The sequence below is a fragment of the Equus przewalskii genome, chromosome 7 (assembly GCF_037783145.1).
Source record: "Equus przewalskii isolate Varuska chromosome 7, EquPr2, whole genome shotgun sequence".
In the NCBI taxonomy this organism is placed as follows: Eukaryota; Metazoa; Chordata; class Mammalia; order Perissodactyla; family Equidae; genus Equus; species Equus przewalskii.
The window spans coordinates 73783173-73801314 of record NC_091837.1 but is presented as its reverse complement, the minus strand read 5'-3'; the positions used below and the strand labels follow the sequence as shown (position 1 = coordinate 73801314).

The 18142-nt window shown below is 36.7% G+C and overlaps 1 protein-coding gene across 4 annotated transcripts in view; it reads right to left on the bottom strand.

Moving 5' to 3' along the window:
* POLI (DNA polymerase iota) overlaps positions 1-18142 on the bottom strand; it is a 35959-nt gene that overhangs the window by 11935 nt on the left and 5882 nt on the right. The window contains exons 1-6 of one of the 4 annotated variants that reach the window (XM_008514651.2): positions 15729-16142; positions 14397-14519; positions 12066-12230; positions 7362-7514; positions 5260-5496; positions 234-412 (exon numbers count right to left, since the gene is read on the bottom strand). In XM_008514651.2, the coding sequence (XP_008512873.1) occupies positions 234-412; positions 5260-5496; positions 7362-7514; positions 12066-12230; positions 14397-14433 (771 nt within the window). In that variant the 5' untranslated portion in view covers positions 14434-14519; positions 15729-16142. Of the gene's footprint in view, positions 1-233; positions 413-5259; positions 5497-7361; positions 7515-11240; positions 11355-12065; positions 12231-14396; positions 14520-15728; positions 16143-18142 lie in introns of those variants that run through there. The other 3 variants (XM_008514650.2, XM_070627606.1, XM_070627607.1) reach the window with 3 other exon arrangements.

Sequence of the window (18142 nt, the reverse complement as noted above, 5' to 3'; positions counted from 1 at the left end):
TATGCAATATAGGCTACCAAAATTAAGTAGTATGTAATCAAAGTGGCTAACTTGAAACAAATAGATTCAATTTAGGAATACCAATCTAACATAATAAATTAGCCTTCTCATAGGAAACGGATCGTACTAACTTAATAAGCAAACTAGAACAGTAAGAACATAGTACTAAAACTAGAACTCTTTATTTCACATGCGACAACCAGTACTCAATAAAAAATATCACTATTATGTACCTGAGGTGGTCCTGAAGACATCACAGGAGAGTTATCCTCTCCAAAACTGAGCTTCTGGATACGCTGAGCAACTGAAATTCCTAATTCCTTTTCTAATATTTTGGATGAGCAGGTCTGAAGATCACGCACACTACTGATACCCAGTGCTTCAAGACGTTTGGCAGTTTTATAGCCGATACCTAAACAAAAAGAAATGCACAGCGTGTTACCATAGTGCTATCTCCTAAAATAAGACTAATTAAAATATTATAAATATATCAACCAAATCTTTAAATTCCATAATTAATATTTTGCTATGATCAAACTTTATTGAAAATCAGGTAGTAGTTGTTCTGCTCACAGTCTCTGAGCTGCAGTCACGAGTTGCTTAACAACGGAGATATGTTCTGAAAAATGTGTCATTAGGCGATTTTGTCACTGTGTGGACATCACAGAGTGTACTTCCACAAACCTAGATGGCATGGCCCACTACACACCTAGGCAATATGGTATGGCCTATTGCTCCTAGGCTGTACAGCATGTTACTATACTAAATACTCCAGGCAACTGTAACACAATGATAAGTATTTTTGTAACTAAACATAACTAAACACAGAAAAGGTACAGTAAAAATAGAGTATAAAAGATAAAAAATGGTACACTTGTATAGGTCACTTACCATGAATGGAGGGGGCAGGACTGGAAGATGCTCTGGGTGGTCAGTAAGCGGTGAGTGAATGTGAAGGCCTAGGACATTCCTGTACACTACCGTACACTTTATAAACACTGTACAACTAAGCTACACTAAATTTATTAAAAAATATTTTTTCCTTCAATAATAAATTATCCTTAGCTTACTGTAACTTTCTTACTTTATAAACTTTTTAATTTTTACTTTTTGACTCTTTTGTAATAACACTTATCTTAAAACACAAACATTGTATAGCTGTACAAAAATATTTTCTTACTTTATATACCGTAAGCTTTTTTCTATTTTTAAAATTTATTTATTTGTTTTACTTTTAAAACCTTTTTGTTAAAAACTAAGACACACACACATTTCTCTTGGTCTACACAGGGTCAGGATCATCAGTATCACTGTCTTTCACCTGCACATCTTGTCCCACTGGAAGGTCTTCAGGGACAATAACACGCATGGAGCTGTCATCTCCTACAACAATGCCTTCTTCTGGAATACCTCCTGAAGGATCTGCCTGAGGTGGGTCTTGAGGAGGTGTCACTTTTTTAAGAAATATGTTCATGGTGGTTTGCTTGGTTTGTTTCTTTTTTTATCATAGATTTGCTCATAAGCAGACAACATACCATGAATATTCCTCTTTATTAATAAAATCTTTCAGTGTTGGCAATCCATGTTTTCAAATTTTTTTTTTTTGAGGAAGATTAGCCCTGAGCTAACATCTGCCACCAATCCTCCTCTTTTTTTGCTGAGGAAGACTGGCCCTGAGCTAACATCCATGCCAATCTTCCTCTACTTTTTACGTGGGACACCTGCCACAGCATGGCTTGATAAGCGGTGGGTAGGTCTGCATCTGGAATCCGAACCGGCGAATCCCAGGCCGCCAAAGCAGAACGTGCAAACTTAACCACTGTGTAACCGGGGCAGCCCCCTCCATGTTTCCAAACTTTTTAAGGAGCTTGCTGAGGTCTGCAAAAGCTTCTATTAAACCTTCACTGAATCTTCTTGGGGCAAACAACTTCTCCTGCAGTTTCCTTTTCTCTTGCCTCTTCTTCATTTATGCATTCCTGTTACAGTTCCAACAAGTAATTAGTAAATTCCTCAGGAACCACCTCTAGGAACTCAATGTAATCCTCATGCACACTCAGGTTAAAGTTGTTTTGCCATCTCAATGATAGCCTTGTTGATTTTTGCAACCTCCTCATCCTTAGCAAATCCTGAATCGCAGATGAATCTCTTGAGTATCTTCTTCCAGACGCCATTCATACACTGCTTAATGACATCACCCCATGCCCAAGCATGGTTCTTGATGCAGTCAGAGACATTATAATCCTTCCAGAATTGTACCAGTATCTTCTCAGTGTCTTCTGCTTCTCAGTTGCAGTTGTAGCCACAGCCTGGGCAAAGGTCCTCCTCAGGTAGTAAGCCCTTACAAGCTGCTGCAACTCCTCGTTCCAGTGGTTGGATCAAAGAGGTGGTGTTTGGAGGGAGAAAAACCACTTTAATATTGGGATGAAGATCACCAATAAGAGGAGGACGTATGGGAGCGTTATCAACAATAAGTAAAATCTTGAAAGGTATGTTACTTTCCAAACAGTACTTCTCTATTTTGCTGGCATAGCAATTCAGGAAGGCATCTTGGAAGAGGAGCCAAGTCATTCATGACTTCTTATCACTTCTGTAGTACACTGGCAGTGTGTTCCTACTGATATACTTGAAGGCCCTGGGGTTCTTACTATGCCAGATCACAAAGGGTTTCAATTTGTAGCCTATAACATTGTCTCCAAAGCAAGACTGTTATACTGTCCTTAAAAGCCTTGGAACCTGGCCTTTACTTAGCTTCTTTATGAATGAAAGTCCTTTGAGGCATCTGTTTCCAGAACAGGGAGGTCTCGTCCATATTGAATATTTGCTCTAGCAAGCAATTATCCTCCACAATCAGTTCATGTAGTTTCCAAAAATTCTGCAGCTGCCTTCACAGCAGCACTTGCAGACTCACCATTCACTTTCACATTATGTAACGAACAATGATTCTTTACTCGTTTAAATCACCCACAGCCAGCAGTAAAGTCAACATCATAGTTGAGTCCAACTTTTTCTTTCCAACATTGCAAACAAACTTTTTTCTTTGGCCATGATCGTGATGGTGCTGAAAGGGATATGCTTCTGCTTTGTCTTCAATCGAAGTCATTATAAGTCTCTCCATGTCTGATATAGGCCCTTCTCAAATTTTTTTTAGTCTCATTGCCTTCAATGAAGCGGATCCTTTAACAGCTTCCATCACTATTTCTTGTTCTTCAAGATTGTAGCTGTGGCAGAATGGGATGTGCCTGACTAGCGAGCAATAACAACCACCATTGGTTTTCCACCTTAGTAGTCCTTAATAACTTCTAATTTCATTTCTAAGTCAAGTACTCGACACAGATTCTTACTGGGAACATTAGCAGTGGATTTTGTATGCTTCGGGGCCATGATGAATAAAACAACACAAGATTAAGTTAAGTACAAGAGAAAAGGATGCAATCAAAAGATGAGGTAAATGCAAGATGTACAAGGCTGCTGCTAGCCTAACACAGCATACTGTTTTACAGTAAACTTTCCTTTTTTATAAGTAGAAAGAGTACACTCTAAAATAACTACAAAAAAGATAGTATAGTAAATACATAAACCAGTAACATAGTCACTCATTATCAGTATCAAGTACTATGTACTGTATATAATTGTATGTGCTATACTTTTATATGATTGGCAGTGCAGTGGGTTTGTTTACACCAGCATCACTACAGACATGTGAGTATAGCGTTGCACTATGACTTTACAACACCTACTTCACTAGGCCATAGGAATTTTTCAACTCGATCATAATCTTATGGGACCACTATCGTATTTGCAGTCCATCACTGACCAAAACATCATTATGCAGTACATGGCTATATATGAACCACTTTGAAAACCTAACAACCTTAGTATAATATAATGAATACAGAGACAACCAATAAATGCTGTCTTGATAAAATGAAATTTTTACCACCTGTTACGTAACACTATGGAAGTGTCCAAGAATCACAGTTATTATTCATGTAAAGAAAGACTGTCAGTAAAGCAATTAAAATTCATTAGCATGTGCTTATTAGCCAACCTAAACAATTCCTATATACAACACCCACATTTATCCACAAGTCATATCTGGCAATATTTACCATCCAAAATACAACTAAAAACCAGAAAGCAAACAAACAAAACAATCTTCTCATTAGCAAAACTCCTATGACAAAGTTCTTGCACTAAACTCAGTCATACTTTATCACAGAGAAATGCTCACTTTAGTGCCCCTTTACTCTTCTCATTTTTTATAAGTTAATTCTACACTTATCTGGTTTCCTTGTACAGTAAAAGAAGTAAATCAAAGGCATTGAGTATGTAGGGCGAATTATTAAAGTGAAGTGACAGATATTTTCACAGCTGAAAAATAAGAGAGCTGGCAATTTGGCAATAAGCAAGAAAAGAGAAAGCCTGTAAGAAAAACAAATACAAGAACTCAAAAAAGTAAAGCTGAGTAATAAGTTATGTATCAGCATACAGTTCTTAATTTATTACAGCCTGGCATAGTAACTGTTCTTCAAAACGCAGACTCTGAATCACCCACAAAACCTCAAGTTACAATTCTGCTATATTAAGGAAGGCAAGGCAGTGTATGACACATTTTGGAATCACACAAACATAAGTTAAAAAGGTGAAGTTATGACATCAAAAGGTTAAGTGTCAGTTGTCTTAGAAATTCACTTCCACCGAATTCTACTATAACATCTTATTCCCCAACAATGCTATAGAAATGAAGTTTAACATATCCATTATTGATGGTCTATAAAAACACATTTGATCTACAAAGATACAAATTCACTCCACGACATGAATAGACCACTGCACCCCTCAAGAAAATCAAGTTTCTCATCTTTAAAATAAAAACTTGGCCTAGATGCTTTGGAAAGTCCCTTGTAGCCCTAATATTTTATATATAATCCCAAAATAGAGTTAGTAAAAGATGAACTCCCCTCTCTAGATGCAATGTACAGTATAAGAGTATGAACCAGGAACTGGAAATAAAGGACCATATGTTTCCAGGTTATAACTTTCATGATCATATTCAAACTATACAAAAGTAGGTGAAACCAGAAAAGTACTTTCATATATTTCCTAATACAGATTCCCTCTAGAAAACATTAGGTTTTCTGGTTTCCTCCCAAGAGCCAAATACACAGGCTCTAAGAATTAATTACATGTATCTATAATTTTTAAAATTAAAGCAATACAATAAAACCAACATATACTTTTTAAATATATTTGTCTTACCAGGTATTTCCTTTATGTGGTTCAAACTATGAATGAGATCTTGAGAACTTTCAGGTAATAAGACTGTTTGTTGATTTGGTTTAAAGACACCAGAAACTAATTTTGCCAATAATTTATTAGAAGCCACTCCAGCACAGCCAGTGAGACCCAGGCGATTATATACGGCTTCCCTCATCTCTGCTGCAATCTGAGATCCAACAAGTAGTCTGATGTGCAAGACGTCATGCAGGTTTACAACTACAAAAACAGTCACGGTTGTTAAAAGTCACCACGAAAATTTTTAATTTTCTTCTTTACAAATGAGTTTAAAAAGGACACAGGGCTGATCCACTGCCCACCCCCCTCCCCTGCCAACACCACCATAATGCCACCCATTTAACTAATCTCTTTTGTTCTTCATAGGAATTCTGAAAAGTAAACAACTACCACAAGTGAATTCTAAGGGCCTGTGCCAGTGAATGCATAGTGGGAGTGCTTAATGATTAACAATCATGAAAACTGATCTCATAAAAAATTCTTACTGACATTAGTAAAACTTTTACTCATGTTTACCTATAAGTAAGCACAAAAATAAAACTATTACATTAATAAGAAAACTAACATTACAGCTTTAAAGGCCTGAATCTAAACTTTATGCGCTAGCTATATGTGCTACTGAAAACAATTTTGGATCTGTACATAGTTTAAGAGACCTTTTATAAAAAGTGTATGTAAATTATACAGAAACAAATTTTCTTAGGTATGAAAATGGTACTAGAGTTATATGAGACAGTCCTTATCCTCAGGAGTATTTACTGATGAAGTGTCATGATGTCTGTAATTTACTTTCAAATGTCTCACTGGTCAATCAATAGAGAGCAAGATAAAGCAAATGTGGCAAAATGATAACAACGGGTGTATCTACAAGGAAGGACATAATAAGTGTTCTCATTGTACTATTCTGTCAACTTTTCTGTAGGTTTGAAAAAATTTTTTAACAAAATCTTGTGGGGAGGAGAAAGAATTCATGAAGAATTAGACATTTTCTTTTTAGGATATAAAACCTAGCTCTCTGTAAAATGTTCTAACCATAAAGTCTAAGTTTGCTTGAAAAATTATATAGAAATACATTTGGAACCTTCTTGCTACTCAGCCCTTGTAAGTGACAAAAAAGCACAGATACAAAAGACACATGAAAAGAATCACGTCTTCTTCTAGAAGAGAACTGTAGCTCTACATCTTTTCTTCTTTAACATCAAGGAGGTAGAGAACTAGACTGGAGATTGATCACCAGCTCTCCAAAAGTGGGGATAAGAGGAAGCACATGCTGACACCTAGGAACAAGAGGGTCAGGGCAAGCCTTACACAACAGCAGAGTAGCTTGTCTTCTAAGTGGTAAGATGTGGAAGTCACCAGTAGAGTCACAAGAGGTTTGAAAGTGTAATTGGATATTCACTGGAGCTGACTGCAGCTTATTTTCAAATACAAATATCCCTGGAAAGACCATCAGTCATTTATACTTTACTATGTGAAGGAGATGAACCATTTTGCTTTCTTGCTAAGAGTTAGCAACGATTATTTGACCTAATTAAATAGGAGCTTGCAAAAGATGGTAGGTAGGCCTGGATAAGCTTCGACAAGGGGGAACTCCAGAAGTCAGAGGGCAACATGAGGGTCTTGGTGCCTTGGGGGGATAGAAAGGAACAAGCAAAAGAGGTAACAAAAGCAAATTTAGACTACCTCAAAGTTTTGCTTAAAGATAGTTTTAGGAGAATCAAAAATTATTCTAAAAAGCATATTATCAAGCCAACTCCTATAATTTAAGGATAACCTAAAGAGGTACAGCTCTTAAAAACAGTAACACAAAGACTGTGTCAGAGAATTGAAAACTGCATGGTGCATTAAACTACATGTCATCAAAATCTCATTTTCTGCCTGATTAATATGGAATAGCAAGCAATACCTAATTTTAGTCATCTTAGACAGATTACTGAAGTATGGCTATCCCTCCAACAAAAGCCATAAGACTTTCAGAAAGACACAGTCAACTCACCGAACTCACTGAACATCAAGAAATGTATGTACTTTTAGGTATTAAATAGAATGAATAAGAACCTACTTACACTGATTATTGTATACATGACCTGACACAGTCAGTGCTAAAAGTTCATCATTTTGAAGCTGCTGTAGTCTCTTCTCAACCATTTCTGTTAGGTCCACAAAATTTTCATCAAATCCGAGTCTCTCAACAACTGGACTAAATTCTTCCAACAACTCTAAGTTGAAATAATATTGGAGGACAGATGTAAATAAAATTATAACTATAACAAATTTAACTCTTTTATGCTTAAAAAATACATCAAATATTTGTTAAAGGCTTTACATATATTCACAGTTCCACAATATCTTTAACAAAGTCTTCAGTTAACTGAGATTTTTTTTCCTGCACATTTTGAATAAAAGCAATATTTTCCAACAAAATAAGTCTAAAAATGACATTCCCTGGGCAGATACTCATAGCAATATACTTGGTCCAATATCCTATACCTACAATTTCTATAGCTGTAGTATATGAAATACTATATTAAATATAGTTAATTATGATCTTGAACCAGTGCATCAAAGAATAAATTATAGTCTGCCTAGAAAACTAAAAACAAGTAATAACATAGTCTAGCTATACTTTCCACAAGAGTTTTAAAAAGACAAAATAAAACAAAATTTAAAATTTCCAATTATTATTGAGACAAAAAGAAAAGTCACTTAATTTCCAAAATACACTACGATGCAATATTTTGATTAGTCATCCTCCAGCTTATTCCTTAAGGGCAGAGATGGACCAGGACTTACACGTATTTGAATGTCGGGCATCTAACACAATACCTAATCCTTAAGTCAAATGTCTACTAAATTGAACTGAACCAAGATTTGAGGTGTCAATTCTCACTTTTTAGGATTAAGACTAATAAAAACTTTGAAATCATCAAGAAGATTTACTTGTCTCTGAATCACCTACTAATACCAGCTGGACAGCAGAAAACAAATTATTAGCCTCTTATTATATAAAAATTCATAGGTTCTTAAAGTCCTATAATCTGAAAGCTCAGAAATAAAAGGACTATGTCATTCCACAATCAGTTTTTTACACAAATATGAAAAATACCTGTTTTATTAATGCCAATATTGATACTATCAGGAGAAAACAACAAAGATAATAATGTGACCTGGTGACCACCAAAAATCATTTCTGACCTACCTGGAAAAAACGAGTTGTGTACCCTGAGGAGAGACTGACAATATGTCTGATCATATAAAAGAATTATTTTGCATTTCCCTCATCAACTTCTGCAATTTTTTTTCAAAAGTATATACCAGATACCCAAGAGGAACAGGTAGAAAATAAAATAGTATATCAAAACAATACTGTATAAGAAAAATAAAGGACAAGGTTTTAAGTACTAAACAGAAAAACAAGTCAAATATAGAATTGTGCACAAGCCTGGTGGACCACTAAATATCAATTGATTATATCGGTTCTATTACTAGGTCACAGGGATAAATCACTTATCCCATTCCTGAAGTTAATCTCCTTTTCGCTGTCAACTTCATAAACAAGATGCATTTATTTTTACATATTCTTTTGCAAGGCCAAAGAGAGGAGTTCATAATTAGAGAAAAAAAACTATCTAGACAAAAAAGTATAATACTGTAGAATAAAAATATAGCATAAACAATAAGGTTATACACCATAAATAGATCAAAGATAAATTCAGTATGGGACTATAGGCTATCTGCCTACATCAATTCAGAAAATACTATGAGAAAAATTAACAAAATAACTTTATCAATGCACAAATCATGCTTAGAATATTTCTTGCTATTAGTGCATTTTTAATTCTTTCAAGATACTTTATAAAATCAGTGTAGAAAGTCAAATTTACTCACTAAATTTTCAGTATGATATTTTCACTGTGAAAAGGTGCAGTGGCACAGAAGTCATAAAAGAAAGATTGGTATGTCTGATACCACAAATAACATAAAAACGATGAGATACAAATTGGAAATATATTTATAACATATGGCCATCAAAGGGCTAATTTCCTTAACTTCCAAAAAAATGACACAAACCAGTTAGAAAAAAGATGAACAATCCAAATGAAAAATAGGCCAAAGTGAATAGGCCATTCACAGAAAAAATACATATAACCGACCAAAAATGTATGAAAAAATGCTCAAACTTACTCATAGAGAAATGCAAGTCAAAACAATGACTTTACTGTTTCTTTTACCTACCAAGCAAAATCTTTACAATTTGAGAATATCTAACACACTCATACATACTAGAAATATGTTGGGACAACTTCAAGTGCAACATATAGCAGTATTCAAAATTTCAAATGCAAATTACCTTTGATCTAGCAGGTAGGAACTTACCATATGGATATCCCCATAAAAGTATGCCAAAATTTCTATATGAAAACGTCTATGGAAGCATGTATTTGTAAGAGTAAAAAGCTGGTAACAGCCTAATAATCCATCACTATCAGGGAAACCATATAATGTATCATCCAAAACAAGACATTTTTTGAATGACGGAAGGTGCTAGTAATAATTATGTAGAGACAATAGGCATAAAATGTACATACTGTCTTCCTACCACTAAAAACCTGGTTAAATAAGTATGGAACAAAATACAGTGGAATACCGCAAAGGCATTAAAACGAATGAGCAAGAGCTGTAGGAATGATATGAAAGATCACCAAGAATAAAGCCAAATGCACAACTTTATGTGTTATATAACCGCTTCTGTGTACACTAAAAATTAACTTCGTAATATTCAGACACATACACAATTTGGCATAGAAACACAAGTGATATTTTGGGACTGTAGTCTTCTCTTTTTTGCTTGACTAACGCTTCTTGCCCCTTCCTCTCATTTCAGCACTGCCTTTTCCCCTTCAGAAGTTAAGCAATGTTAGAAACCTACTACATATCCTCTCAAGTCTCTCTTCTTGATCATCTATAGACACATACATATATGTGGGAGGAGGGGTTTGGACCACTGTTTTACACATATAGAAAAATGTGATACAAGTTTTTGCAACTTTCCTTTTACTCACTCAACAACAAGGCATATCTTCTATAGGTCAAACAATACAGCACCAATGCATTTTTTTTAATAGCTATATAATATTTCATCATAGAAGCCTTAGCGTGTTTAGTCATTCTCATCCTGATGAGCACAGGTTTTCATTCCATATTTTTATCAATTATGAACCATGCTACAATAAACATTTTTGTACGTATGTTTTTATGATTTTCTTTTTTTTTTTTACTTTTTTTTTTTTTTGAGGAAGATTAGCCCTGAGCTAACTACTGCCAGTCCTCCTCTTTTTGCTGAGGAAGGCTGGCCCTGAACTAACATCCATGCCCATCTTCCTCTACTTTATATGTGGGATGCCTGCCACAGCATGGCTTTTGCCAAGCGGTGCCAAGTCCGCACCCGGGATCCGAACCCAAGAACCCTGGGCCACCAAGAAGCGGAACGTGAGCACTTAACCGCTGTGCCACCGGGCCAGCCCCTATGATTTTATTTCTATTAGATAAATTCCCAGCAGTGATATCACTGGGTTAAAGAATATAACATATATCTTTAATTTCAAAAAATGTTTCTAGAATGCCTGTAATATTTTGTGTTTCTATTTTTTCTCACATTATTTTTTGGCAGGTATGATGGATATAAAATAATATCTTACTAATTCAAATTTTCTGAGCCACTAATGAATTTGAGCATTCTTTTTCCACTGAATTGTTGGATATTGGGTTTGCTCATTTTGTCAACTCCCTATTCCTATCCTTTGTCCATTTTTCTGGAGTTTCTTTTTCTTACTAATTTGTAAGAGCTTTTGGATATTATGGTATTTAACCCTTTCATCTGAAAACTACTACAAATAACAAAAGAACAATAAAAAATGGCAAAAAAATAAAAGGCTGATTCTTACACTGTTTTTTTTTTTTGATGAGGAAGATTGGCTCTGAGCTAACATCTGTGTCAATCTTCCTCTATTTTATGTGGGATGCTGCCACAGTGTGGCTTGAAGAACAGTGCTAGGTCCGTGCCCAGGATCCAAACCTGAAAACACCAGGTCCCAAAGCAAAGTGCGTGAACTTAACCACTATGTCACCAGGCCAGCCCCTCTTATACATTTTTAAATTATATATATTTGCAATATGCCAGTACATACATTTTCATTTTTCCTGTAATGAACTAAAACACTAAGATTCAAACTCAAACCTTAGTATGAGGAGTTTATCTACACTGTAATATTTAGTTATATACAAATCTAAGAAAAAATTAATTTACCCATTATTTTTGCTCATAGTTCTTAGATCACTTTTTAGGTATGTTAATCAAACATTACAGAAGCTTCTCCCAATTACCATTAGTGCATTAGAGTACAGCATATTTCTTCATAATTTATTTAAATTTGACATTTAAAATTAAAAATCTTTGGCTTTCTTTGGTACAGCTTCCCTTTTTCTCACTTTTAAATTTTGTTTTATATTTTTTCTCATATTTATATAAACACTAGTCATGATAGAATTCAAATTCCTTCCAACTATACTCTTTTTGTCAACATTACTCTTAATACATAAAGTCATCTCTCACATAAAAAATTTTTTTAAAGCAGGCAAGACCCAAAATAAAAAGTTATTCACAAAAAGGAAGTGACTGACGGCATTTTACACTTATTAAAAGATTCATGTAGTGACTAGGCATCCTATATAAAAATTAATGCTGAAAGTATATTGTCCATAATCTGTACCTGTAACCTTATATGACATCTCTCTGTAACGAGTCAAGTCTTCTCCATTAACTAACACCAGCTGTGGACATTTTTCTTTTGCATCTCTGATATTCATACATTTCTTAACTCCAAGTTTCCTAGCTTCATAGTTGCAGGTAACCATCAAAGATTTTTGCTGAACTCCTATAAAAAAATAAACATTTTATGAGAAAATTGAGCAGGACTGAAGAAACATCTTAAAATATAATTTATTAATTCCATATTATAATTGTAAGTTGTAATGCAATTTGTTTTGAGAAGAATAAAAAGGTCTATCTCAATTAAAAAATGTCAACTCCATTCATCAAAATTCTACGGAGTAGAATTTGACAAAAATTACCATATATCAATATATTGTATGGAATCTTCAGCGAAAAGATATAAATAAAACCCTTCCAGGATTTTTTTCTGTATATAACTCTAGGCCATTTTTTACCAAAACATACAGCAGATGAAAATAACTAGGTACAATTAATTACTGGCTGCTGCTAGAAAAACTCACCTTCTGAGTAACTTTGCAATGACTATGAAACAAAGTTCTATTATAATTATTAGGGATCTCCCCCCAATAAATGTTCTAATTATTGGACTGTTCTTCATAGTAATCTGCAGAAAAGATCAGACGGTGAGGTGGCATTTTAAGCCCTCCTCATTATCAAAAATGATTAAATTATGGTCATCTACAGAATGTATCAAATTCTAGTTTACTGGTGGCTTAACATTGCTAAAATTATTCTTCTCTTTACACAAGTCGACTACTTTTTACCATTATAAAAATAACGTTCACTTAAAATACGTAAAACACAAACAAGAAGAAGGAAAATAAGGTTACACCCATTCCCCTAATGTAAGACATTTGTTTCTAAAATTTTGATATCATAAACAAGGCAAAGAAACATTATTTCACATAAAGATTTTTGACATTTCAGATTATGCCCAAAAACAGAACATTGGGTCAAAAGTAGTAATTTAAGATTTATCAGTGAACTATATAAAAAGTCAGATTGGTAACATCCTCAACTGAAAGAGCAGTCTTTTAATGCTGAATTATATGGACCACCACTATATGTCACCAGCCCACGTTTAGTCATATGTTTATTGAGTATAGCTGAAAGTCTACTTATGCATTCTCCTAGAAACTTTCATCATCACATCCCTCACTTCCGGATACTCATTCATTCCTGTCTTAATTACACAATACCTTTTTATTAAGCATTTTCTTTCTTTCTTTTTTTTTTTTTTGTCCTGCTATATCTCCCCAAACCCCCCCTGTACATAGTTGTATATCTTAGTTGCAGGTCCTTCTAGTTGTGGGATGTGGGACGCTGCCTCAACGTGGCCTGACGAGCAGTGCCATGTCCGCACCCAGGATCCAAACCCTGTGCCATCACAGCGGAGCGCGCGCGAACTTAACCACTCGGCCACGCAGCCGGCCCTCAAGCATTTTCTATAAAACATCTTGCGTGACAATGCTACCAATTAGAAATGCATTCAGGAAAAAACTTAGGCCCCCTAATCCTAACTTCTTGACACCCTTAGGAAAATTGAAAGATCCTAGCCCAAGCTTGGAGTACCAAAAGCTAGTCATCCCTTTGTTCTTTAGTAAATCAACTAGGCTGGGTTGAACTAGGATTTATCACAACCAAACCAGGCACAAGAGAGCAGCAGCAGGTGAACCAAAATTGCTCTTTAAGCTTATACTAAAAGATAAGTCCTTACTACACGCGTAAAACAAATTTTTGAAAATTTAAATTACTTTTCCATTTTAAGAAATAATAAAAATGTTAAAACACGGCAACATATTAATAAGTAAATCCTCAATGTAAAATTTCTCTTTGCCTTTTATTTAAAGACACTTGTGTTTTACAGAAAGCTTGCTACATATGCCTTAATATTTAGGGTTCTGTTCAAAATCCAACTATTTTGTCAGACATCACACAATTTAAGAGTTAATTTCAAAAGGGGAAGATAGATGAAAGCTTCCATCAAAATGTAATAAAAGTAAAGAGGTTGTTTTTGAGATAAGAGGATTGTAAAATTTCAAACATTGGGAAAAAGACTAGAAATTTCTTACGGTCTCTGTTCAGTTGTTCAGTTGACCATACTACTTGCCTCAAACTCACCATTCAATAAATGAGGCTTATAAAGTACACACCTAGTAGTGAAACATAGATCACTGTTTATAAAGCACCTTTAAGAAGTGCTTCCAAATCTTTCTTAATACGGTTAATAAATAAGAATATAATAAACATAATAAATGAGTAGCTAATCCTCTCATACTATGAAAATACTAGCAATGCCCAGAATTACCTAAAGGTTTGCCCTTTAGTTCCGGATTTGAGATCATCTCCACTTGTGCGTAAAAGCAATCCAGATCCACGTGTACTATGACTCTGAATGAAGAACTTCCTGCCGGCACCACTTGATCATGAACTGCATGCACAATACGCAAAAAAATACAAAACGTATTTAGGCTGCTTATCATCCCTGAGCAACTGACATTCCTTAAAACATGGTAACTGAGAAAGAAGAATGTAGAGTGACTTTAAAAGATTTTTCCTGGAGGTATTGCGTCAAAGCATCTAAAAATTACAAACATGAGAGAAACTCCACCTACAGTAGAGTATTCAGTCCTGTTACTAGCATTTTTTTGTGCGCTGTATTTTTCTCAGGATAGTAATAAATTTGAGGAATTGATCAATAATGGAAGTTGTAAGAGATAATCCTACCACTAGGAAGTTTACAGTAAAATTTAGAGTAAATCAGAGGGGGCACACGAGTTTAAACGCTGATTTCAACCAACAAAAATTATTCCAAGTGGCATGTCCCTAAACTAAAAGACAAAAATCAGAAATACAAAACAGCAGAAGACAGAACCTATGGGTCCCAGTGGTCTGTATTTAGCGCCCACAGGAAAGCAGGATTATCTGGTACAGTGCTGAATTCCCAGTACCAAGAACAGTGCCTGACATTTAACAAACCACCAACGAATACTCGCTAAACTGAAACAATGAGTAAATATTTCTTGCACTTTAAAAAGCAGTTCATGCCATGGGTGGGAGGGATAAGACAGGAGACTACAGCTCTTAACACCAGTTAAAACAAAGTAGGCTAAATGCAATGTGCCATTCTGGTTTGGATCCTGGAACAGTAAAAAAAAAAAAAATTGAGTGGAAAAAACTGGTAAAATCGGAATAAAGCTTGCACTTCAATTAATAATATTATGCCAATGTTAATTTCTTAGTTTTGACAAATGTATCACGGCGATGTAAGAGATTAGCGTTAGGAAAAGCTATCTCTGCAACTTCTGTAAACGTAAAATGATTTCAAAATTTAACTTTAATAATAATAATAAATGGGCAAGCAAGGAGAGCCCTGGCCCCACGCGCTGGGGATGGGCGGCACAAGGTAGAGCCCAGAGGCTGGAAGCGGGCACCGGCGAGGCAGCCCCAGCAGACGGGCCTCGGCCTCGGTTTCGAGCCTCTCCTTCCAGGCCGGGTTGAGGCCAGGCCCCAACCTGTGCCAAGCGGGCGACAAGGCTCTCCACTTCTGCACCTTGAACCGCCCCGAGCCTCTCAGGCTTCTGGCGGGCGGGTGGAAGGATGACAAATGCACCCTCGACGAATACCCTGTCGCACCCACCCTATTCCTACTGGACGAAGCCATCCCTCTCCTGCTCTCAGCTACAAAACACCCATGCAGGGCGGTTCTCGGCGCAGCCAGGAAGACGGAAAGGAACCGAGCGGGGCGGGGACCGTCACACCCCAACGGCCACCGCCGCCGCCCTGGTGTCCGCCCGCCCCGCCCTTCTCATTTACACCAAGGAAGGCCGCCGAGCTCCTCAGGCTCCGGCGTCCCCGGCGAGTCTCCGGCCCACGCCTCCGCCCGCTCCATGGCTCGAGCCGCCTCCTCTTCCTGGTCGCGGCCGCCTTCCTCCTCGGGCTCCACCCCCAGCTTCTCCCTCCAGCCGAGGCCAACCGCCGCGCAGCTTCCGGCCGCGGCCGCCCGGTCTCCAGGGAAACCGTGGGCCGACCGCCCCGGCGCCTGCGCTGTCCGGGCTGACGCGCCAGCTGCCCGGAGGGAATCGCGGACTGGGAATCGTCCCGACCCACGTTTGGAAGTTTCCTCCTGCCGAGTCGAGGCCGGAAGTGAGGAATTGCCATCCCAAACTGCTCGTGTTTTTCTTGAGGGCTTCGGTGTTAGTTCCACACCACAAATGTTACCTTTTAATCTTTTCTGAGAGGCCATCGTGGCCTCCCAATCAGCGTTAGCAAAATTGCCAGCCCTAAGAAACTGAATGATTTATAATGATGGGAGTCGGGGAAAGGGTGGAAATTATGGTAAGAGCAAGGTGGTCATGTAAACTAATAAAATTAGCAAATATGTTGAGGTTTGTTGCATTTTGTTTGTTGTTTGATTCACAGATACTGTGACAAATTGGAACTCTGAATTTTTAATCATTTAAACTGAATAGGATTTTGGTATATGAGCTTTGAGGTCATAAAATCCCCAATCCAGACCGTACAACTTGCTAACTGTGATCTGGGCCGGGTTACATAACTGCTCCGAGCCTCAGTATCGCCACTGTAAAAAAAAAAAAGAAAAAAAGCTGTCTTGGGTGTCTTGAGATTTAATGAATGAATGGATGAAAACTAACATGTACTTTAATATTCCAATGTATATAAAGCACCTGGCACCGAGGAGGTGCTTAATAAATGTTAGTTCTCTTTGCCTTCTGTTAAGATGCCTGTGTGCCTGGGTGTAGGTGTGGGAGGGGTGTGTTTGTATACATATATACATGTATTCACACACATTTTGTTTTTTACAGGATCTGCTCTTGTAAATAGGATGTGAGAACATTGAGAAACCCTTTGAAGGACATGTTGATGCGTCCATGAAGGAGAAGGAATAACGAGCAGAGCCGGGGCTCTGGTTTGGAGACCCAGTTCTTCCTCTTTGGATATTTTACCCTTAGACATCTGGACCAGTTCCTTAAAAGTCTCCAGTCTAGGATCTAAGACACTGATTTAGAACTATACTGCTTTCTTTGTGAGTGCTGTTTGATAAGTCTAGATAAAGAGCTTTCGACCTTTTGAATTAAATACCTCTTTGGTCACTAAGTGCCTCTTGGGCTCTCTTCAAGGGTTCAATTACTTGTAGACAACGAAGGTATTTTTTTAATTCCTCCATGTTGAGAATGATACACACCTCTAAAATACCATGGCAAATTAAAACAGCTCCTTTCTAAGAGTCCTGGGCTCATTAACACTCAGCAGCTTGAGTAAAAGTGAGCCAGCACTGAAAAACAAAACACATAATCGAGCCCTCTCTAGTTGCGTTTATTTCTCTGTCAGTTATCAAATTGAAAAGTGGCTTTTAATTTAGTAAAAGGATAGACAAATGGAACTTTGAAAACCCTAGGGGAACAAGCCAAGCTGGCTTTATGAGTGTATACAACCTATGCAATAACAGAGCTACCTAGAAGGGCCCCACATGTGGTCTAATGATGTGCTGTTGTCTTGAAATTCTTAATAATTTTGAATAAAGGACCCGTCCTTTACATTTTGCACTGGACCTCACAAATTATTTAGCTGGTGCTGGGGACAAAGAAGGGAGGTGGCACGGAAAATGACTTATTAAACCACCTATATGTTGGGCACAGAGCTAAGAGTTTAGAACAGATTATCTCATTCAATGTGCCCTAGAGGGTAGGAATCACTATTCTCATTTTACCAAAGGTGAAACAAGCCAGCAGAGACTAAGGTGCTTATTCAAGATTACAAAGTTAGTAATGGTAGATTCATTTTTCAGAGTTTTCCATAGAGAAGAATTCATTAATAATATTTCTTCCATAGAGGAAATCTCTCCCTCTGCCCATTTTCCTTGGTGCTTCAAACACCAGACGACCTGGAGTATGGAGAATAAACATTCCTCGAATATATTAGGAGGCATCAAAAGAAAATTATATGAGCTAATTTGTGTTGCTTTGTTGTGGGATGAATTAGGGAAAGCGTTTTTGTTTTTTGTTTTTTCTTTTTAATTCTATAAATCCTTTC